At 46.0% G+C, this 8,026-nt stretch overlaps 1 protein-coding gene across 3 annotated transcripts in view; it reads left to right on the top strand.

Moving 5' to 3' along the window:
* The window catches only part of Dscam (DS cell adhesion molecule), a 527,122-nt gene that overhangs the window by 299,844 nt on the left and 219,252 nt on the right, over positions 1 to 8,026 (top strand). For all 3 annotated transcript variants that reach the window (XM_055614797.1, XM_055614798.1, XM_055614799.1), the window contains exons 4-6: positions 152 to 298; positions 4,049 to 4,327; positions 7,324 to 7,599. In XM_055614797.1, the coding sequence (XP_055470772.1) occupies positions 152 to 298; positions 4,049 to 4,327; positions 7,324 to 7,599 (702 nt within the window). The remainder of the gene's footprint in view (positions 1 to 151; positions 299 to 4,048; positions 4,328 to 7,323; positions 7,600 to 8,026) is intronic.

The raw sequence follows: 8,026 nt of genomic DNA, 5'->3' as shown, positions 1-8,026 counted from the left end.
GGTTCAATGGTGAGCTGCAGGGGACGGTCACTAATCTACAGGTTCAACGTTGAGCTGCAGGGGTTGGTCACTAAACTACAGGTTCAACGCTGAGCTGTAAGGGTCGGTCTCCACGTTGTATTCACAAAGACGTTGCTTCTGTCTGTTTCAGGATCGAGATTTCTCATCACATCCACGGGAGCCTTGTATATTAAAGATGTACAGAACGAAGACGGGCTGTACAACTACCGCTGCATCACGCGGCACAGATACACGGGAGAGACGAGACAAAGCAACAGCGCCAGACTGTTCGTGTCAGGTGAGAGCGCAGACCAGGGCCACATCCGCCTCTCCGCCACCCTCGGTGCCACTCCTCTGTTACTTCTTTTCCTTTTTCACTTTTTAAAATTTGTATTAATTACAGTTTATTCACTTTGTATCCCCACTGTACCTCCCTCCATCCTCTCCTCCCAATCCCACCCTCCCTCTTCCCCACCCGTGTCCCTCTCCCAGTCCACTGAAAAGGGAGGTTTTCCTCCCCTTCCTTCTGATGCTAGTCTATCAGGTCTCATCAGGAGTGGCTGCATTGTCTTCTTCTGTGGCCTGGTAAGTCTGCTCCCCGCTCAGGGAGAGGTGATCAAAGAGCAGGCCAATCAGTTCAGAGACAGTCCCTGTCCCATTCCTATGGAGGCCACTTGGATACTGAACTGATATAGACTACCTCTGTGCAGGGGTTCCAGGCCATCTCTATGAGTGGTCCTTGGCTGGAGTATCAGTTTCAGAAAAGACACCTGTGCCCAGCCTTTTAGGATAAACATACTAAAATATGTACACCTAAGGAAGCTAATCAGGAAGGAGGACCCTGGCTAAGATGCTCAATCCCCATTCAGAAAGGCAAAGAGGATGGACATCGGAGGAGGGAGAAAACAGGGAACAGGACAGGAGCCTACCACAGAGGGCCTCTGAAAGGCTCTACCCTGCAGGTGTTGAGACTCATAGCCAAACTTTGGGCAGAGTGCAGGGAATCTTATGAAATAAGGGGGAGATAGAAAGACCTGGAGAGGACAGGAGCTCTGCAAGGACAGTGACAGATCCTAAAAGTCTGTTAGTTCTTGACATTCTAACCCAAGCTGAAGAATTTATGACCAATCAGAAGCCTTCAACTTTTGCCTCAATGTATTTTGTAAGCCATGTCTGTCTTTTAAGGCAACAAGCAAGTAACACTGCAAACACAAATATTCCAAATTATTTTACAGTTTAGAAGAAACTGTACATTCAGTTTGGAGAGGCATGCCCCATGCCTTGTCCCACATTTTTTTAAGTTGTTTTTTTTTCATTGATGGGCACAGCCAAGCCAGTCTGCTTCCAGTCATACCAGTCAAAAGGGCCCATGTCTGTGGACCCCAAGTCTGGAATACCCCTGAAACCTAAGCCAGAATGAACCTTGTCTGCCTGATCTGTACAGTCTTGAATGGCCTGTGACAGTGGCCATTCTTGTGTTTTGAATGGTGAGTTTGGTTAAACATGTAGCCGGTGAAAGAAAGGAAATAAACAACAAGAGGTGGTGGAGTGGAGCTGAAGACAGCAATGCGGACACTCCCAACACCCAGCAGGGATGACTGGAGTGGCCTGGCAGGGAGAGGACAGAGGAATCAACAGTAACTCAGGGCACACAATCACCCAGCAGAAGCAGAGTGGGAAGCCTTCTCGGATCAGCCACCTCTAGCTCCCGCTTGAGAAAATCCTGGGTATAGCCGCTCTAGCGAGGCTTCCAGGCGAGCACACGGCAACAGTAGAGATGACCTCACAAAACTGGATGCTCACAGCTTATAGCAGAGGTCGACTGGGAAAGGAGGCATCAGATAGAGTTGCTGTTAGGCTTTTCCTCTGTGGCTCCCTGTGAATGAATTCTGGCTTCTCATTCCCATTGCAGCCACTTTATATTATGGACTAAGCAATAGTTACCTGGGTTGGAAGTAGTTTGCTTTTTAGCTGCTCTCAGTCGTGAAATGATTTAATCCCCTTGGTTGTTGCTGCTTTTCCCTTGCCCTACTACAGAGCCAGTGGTGGGGGTTGGGACAGTGATTTGGGGGAAACTTGAAATAAGTATGCTGGAGAGAACTGTTGGTGCCAGAGTCCACTTTTACCAAATGAAAACATGTATTGCATGTTCTCTCCCAGTGCTCATGGGTAGCTCACTCTCTGTTTTGAGTTAGTCTACATGGGACTTTGAACTTTCTAAGCCCTCTAAGTTTCATGAACTTCCTGAGTCCTGTAAGTTTCATGAACTTTCCCAGTCTTAGAACCCTCCTGTCTCTCTTATGAAGGAAATGTTTCAATTTTGAGGTAATAGCGGCATAAAATATTTGAGGAGTGATATCCCTCTTTCCCTGTCCACCTTTATGTCTCTAGGGCCAAACTGCAGTTGCTATTCCTAGACTCTGGTAGCAAACTATTTCAATATCATTTCTTGATACTAGCTGGAAGAATTAAATTTATAAGAGGATATAAAGCATGAAAATTGAAATCAACCTGAACAGCAAGACAACTGAAGGGCAGGGTACCTCAGGGCATAGGATGGACACAGCATGACCAGGGTGGGAAAGAATGCATAGTGCATGGTTTGAGTGGAATTTGTAGACAGGAGTAAGGAAGGTGGCAGGGTTTGCTCAAGGGCAGAATGGGGGTTGTACCCTGGCTTTCAAGAGCTACTTTCGAGACTGATGCGTTCACTGTCTATTTCTGTAACTGCTGGAAGTCTGGGGCTGGGGTTAGCTGCTTATCTCTTGCCACCTCTGGGAATTGTACAAATAGCGGACTTCTTGGAACTCTGAGCCCAGTTAGGTAGGGCCTTGGTGTTAGGAAAGGGTGTAATTTCCTTTTCCTAGTCTAAGTCTCGCTGAGATAGGATTTAACTGCAGTTTTGAGTAACATTTTCCTGTTGGCTAATGATGTTGTCCCTTGGTATTTCTTCTTTTGATAATCATCTGTTTACTTTTAACTTGATTATTAATTGTATTTTTAAAACATTTCAAGCGCTTTCGGTTTTTGTTTATGTGTTTTCCTGAGTTTTGTAGGTGTGCCAGACTTTGATCATCTGTCAGATAATGGTTGGCAAGTATTTTCTTCTAGTTCGAGAGTGTGGGGAAATAAACCTCTTTTCTCCTACTGCGAGAATGTAAACTAGAACTGCGAACAGCAGAGGAAGCCTTTACAAAGCTAAACTCAGATCTGCTGTGTGGTGGAGAGACCCAAAGGAAATGACACTGGCGTGTCACAGCCCAGCATGGCTGTGTGGATTCCAGAACTATCTGTACTAGCTTCTATGTGAAATCAGTTCAGGTCATTAACAGATGAAGGGCAACAAGGAAAATGTGGCATATAGAGTACAGTGTTCTTGAGCCATGAAGAAAAATGAAATCCTATTATTTGCAGTCCCATGAGCAGAAGTAGGGGCTTTGGTGTTAAATAAAACAAGCCAGGCAGAGAAAGACAAAAATCTCATGTTCCCATCCGTATGTGGTCCTTGAACATGGACTGGTGATTTCTAGATGATGGGAAAGCAGTGGGAAAGAGCTTGAATTTGATCAGTACCAATGGCCTGCATGTATTGGCATATTAGACCAAACTCCCAAAGTATGTACAGTTAGCACCTGCTAACCAAAAGCAAATAAGTATAAAACATTCAAAGTAAATCACTGGTATGCTACATCCCTTTAATCTCGTGAAATGAAGTTTGCTAATGTGACAGCAATCTGTGCCATTGTTGACAGATGTGGTGTTGCCTCCTACCAAAAGGTCATTTCCTCCTTGGCTGAGAGGACAACTCCTGTCAAAGCGTATTGACTCCAGATACTTCCACAAAACAGGAATCACCATCCAGAGCTCTGACTGGGGTTCAGACTTTTAAAAGTTATGAGTAGGATAGATTTGTCAGTCCTGTTTCAAAGATCCGTGGCAGCGGTGGGCAGGAGGTCCAGGATTAATGTGTGAGGGCTCACAGGTGTTCTACGTGGCCACACATATTCCCCACTGTTGGCCTTTGACAAATTTCATTTTTCTTCTGCAGACCCAGCAAACTCAGCCCCATCCATCCTGGATGGGTTTGATCACCGCAAAGCCATGGCGGGGCAGCGTGTGGAGCTGCCTTGCAAAGCGCTTGGGCACCCAGAGCCAGATTACCGCTGGCTGAAGGACAACATGCCCCTGGAACTTTCTGGGAGGTTCCAGAAGACAGTGACTGGGCTGCTCATTGAGAACAGCCGCCCCTCAGACTCAGGCAGTTACGTGTGTGAAGTATCCAACCGATATGGCACTGCCAAGGTGATAGGCCGCCTGTACGTGAAACGTAAGTTGGATGGTTACTGGAGAAGGTGGCGTTGACCACATGGAGAATGTCCCGAAGAAGACAACCTCCATCTTTCCTCACAGCCGTATTCTGACCTCACAGCATCTGACCCACATCTGTGGTACCTTGCCTGGCAGATGAGAAATTGCCCACATGGTTACACAGCCCAGGATTGCCTTGAGGTTTTCATGAGGCCACAGGATCGCTGCTTTCCAGAGACAATACCCAGCAGTCATTCTTAACAGCCAAACTATGAAAACAGATAAGGGAGAGGGTGGTGTTGGTGTCTCAGTGATGGAAACCAAACAAATGCTTGATTTTTGCCTCTTTCTAGAATTACTTTATATGTCTCAAGAGGACCACTATCAGTAGAAATGTAGGTTCAAAATCATGCAGACTAAACCTGGGCACAATGTCGTCCTTCCTTCTCCTTCCTTCCTTCCTTCCTTCTTTCCTTCCTTCCTTCCTTCCTTCCTTCTTTCCTTCTTCCTTCCTTCCTTCCTTTCATTTATTTCTTTTGTGTGTGCTGGGGGAGCACCTGTGTACCATAGCTCATATGTGGATGTCATAAGATAACCTGTAAGAACTGGTCCTCTACTTTCATCCTGTGGTCCCAGAGCTCACACTTGGATGGAGAATCTTGGCAACAAGTGTCTTCACCTAATGAGCCAATGTATTGGTCCTGTACTGTTTCATAGAGAATTTTTTTTCATATTCTCCAAGATTCCTCTTCCCTACACCCTGACCATAGCCTTAAAGAATGTGTGGGGATGTTGATGACCTGTTGGGGATCAAGGAGGTTGTACCTTTGGAGTGTACTCTAACCTAGTGAAGCATCCTCAAATTTACTAATATGCAAACCAAAGCAATATGAATTGGCCAACATCACATGCCCAGAAGGGTGCAAGGAAACCACAGTGAGAGATGTCCTGTCCTTGATAAAACCTACAATTATCTTTAAAATGCATTTTTGAACTGAAGAAATTGAGCTCAGCAGGATGAAGCTCAAGGTTCTCACCCTTACGACAGAGCCACTTGTATCAGCATGTTTTTCTGGACCAGCACCTGTGTATTAATGGCTGCTTCGGTATCAAGCATAGGTAGCTCACATGCCTTCATAGTACTTTAAGTGAGTGAGTTTAAATCAGGGACCTGAATGGTTTTCGGGAAGCAGCTATACTTTCAGAGCCCTTGAGCTCAGGCCAGGGATGGCTAGCAGTGGAAGAATATTCTGCCACCAATGTCTTTTCCTGGTTGAAGAGTTGTGTCTCACCTAGATTAAACAATTGAATATCAGAAGGCCAAGAGAACTGTGACAATAGATTACAAATGTTTTTCTGTAAAAGTTTTCTGGGCCCATGTTCTACACTAAAGTGACTTTATATCTTACGCTAGCATCAGGGCTTCTCAATGAAACTCTAGTCACGTGTCCTGATTTCTGATTTAATATAAACTGATGAATTTAAATGTCTTCAAATCCTTAGATAATCCCCTTGTGTCAGAGTGTTGGCTGTGGAGTCATTCTCTGATTTCCAGTGTCTACAACTTCCCATCTTCCCTCCTTAGCATAAAACATCATTTCAAGACGTGCTCCCCGCCTGTCTTCAGGCTGACTCCAGTGTTGCCTTGCCTCCCTCTCTCTAAGAACATTTACCACCAGCTGCATTTTCAAGGGTATCTGGGGAAAGATAGAGATTCCTGCTGTGTTGGTTTTTATGACTACAATACTCTGACACATCCAGAGAAGTTATTTGGACTTTTTCACCATTCCCTTCTTCCTCTGCAATGCTCATTCTGCCTGTGGAAGATCAGATCTTCCCTCCAACTCTCTGCTCTGAATGGAAAGCACTTTGTTGGGTTCTGGGTCTATAATTAAGTCTGGTTTCTTTTAGGTGACAGATACATGTAGATATGAGCTTTACGTGAGGTGCTAAGTCAACATTTCAATGGAATAGCGTACAAAGCCAGCATGGAGTCATGAACTCCGCTTCTCCAATAGCCCTCTTTTAGACCGTCTTCCCGTCTCACCTCCATATGCAAGCTTTAAATCTTGGGTCCTCATTAAGGCTTTTTTCACTGTCCCATCCAGGCCAAGTCCTGAATACTGGATCTTTTCTGCTGTTTTCTGCACCTCTCTGAGGCTGACTCCAAGATCCATCTCCATGCTGGCATCTAACATCATGTGACCCATTAGAGTTCCTAAAGATATTTGATTGTGCCACCTTCTTATTTCCCTGTGTGTTTGCAGACTTTGGCCTTTAGGAATGACAGCTGGGTGGTAGTGTCATTGCAATGAGAATGGCAGCAAAATTCACAACAAAAACCTATGTGGCTACTCCCTTGGGGATGCATGGGAATATCTAGGTGGTTTTGGCACATGACAGTCATACCACAGAGTGTCTACCCATCTTTGTCTCACCTGAGACTATAAACCTTGGCACCTCCCTTGAGTTAGGTTTGTGGAATTGGAAAAAGGAACTTCAGAAAACAGAAGTCTATCCTTGTTCCAGTGAGTGAGACTTACATTAAACCCAAACTATTTTTTTGTCTCCCATATGAGTCCAGTTCTCTTCTTGGTAACAATGTGTTATTGGCCCAAACATGGTAATGGACTAAGGCAAGGCCATCAGTACTCCCTTGGGAGCAGGCTTTATCTTTTCACATACTTATGTTCCCACCGGTAACTAGCATATTACATTTCTTATTATCTATAGGTCGAGACTATCACAGGTACTCTAAGAAGTGTGACCAACATTGTGGTATGCACACAGAGAGAAAGGGGCTGAGAGAAAACAGCGAGGCTGCTGGTTCTAAGCAACGTGGTGCCGCAAATAACACTGAGTGCTACTCCAAATAACACTGCCAAGGGACCCCAAATAACACTGAAGTGGGACCCAAATGAAGTGCCCTGCCAGCCCCAGCAAAAGAGCAGTATATTATTTAAACAGTGTCACTACCCAGTGATGTTTCACCATCTTTCTCTCTCTTATACCCAGAGCCACTGAAAGCCACCATCAGTCCCAGAAAGGTTAAAAGCAGCGTGGGCAGCCAGGTCTCCTTGTCCTGCAGTGTGTCGGGAAATGAGGATCAAGAACTCTCCTGGTACCGAAATGGTGAGATCCTCAAGCCTGGGAAAAACGTGAGGATCACAGGGCTGAACCACGCAAATCTCATCATGGATCACATGGTGAAGAGCGACGGGGGCGCCTACCAGTGCTTTGTGCGCAATGACAAGCTCTCCGCTCAAGACTATGTCCAGGTGGTCCTTGAAGGTCAGTGGGCAGGGCTGCCGAGTGTACCCCATGCAGAATCCAGAGGAGCGTGGGCTGGGGAGGGCCATGCAGTGCCATGGAGAAGAGCGGATACTGTGGGTGGGGACGGCCATGCAAAGCCACCCTGGGAGAAGAGTAGACTGGTGTCTCTCTGACTGGTGACTGCCCTCATGAGGTCAGGCAGGGGAGAGGCAGTGTCCTAAGGAGCCAGCGTGCCTCAGTGTTAGGTGAGAAGTGTGACCTGGGATTGTGGGAATGCTTCCCACTCCTGTTTAAAGTCACCTGCCAAAAGATCAACCTTTGAACCTACAGTCTTGGGCTCTATTTCCAGTTCATTATTTTCTAGCTGTGTCGTTCAGCCTGGACCTGTTGGGGCCTGAGGGGTGTGTAAGTGGGTGTTTGTGTGGGGTCTACCTGATGATGCATA

The sequence above is a fragment of the Psammomys obesus genome, unplaced genomic scaffold (genome assembly GCF_907164565.1).
Source record: "Psammomys obesus unplaced genomic scaffold, mPsaObe1.curated_primary_1811, whole genome shotgun sequence".
NCBI lineage: Eukaryota > Metazoa > Chordata > Mammalia > Rodentia > Muridae > Psammomys > Psammomys obesus.
This window is presented reverse-complemented; position numbering and strand designations above follow the sequence as displayed.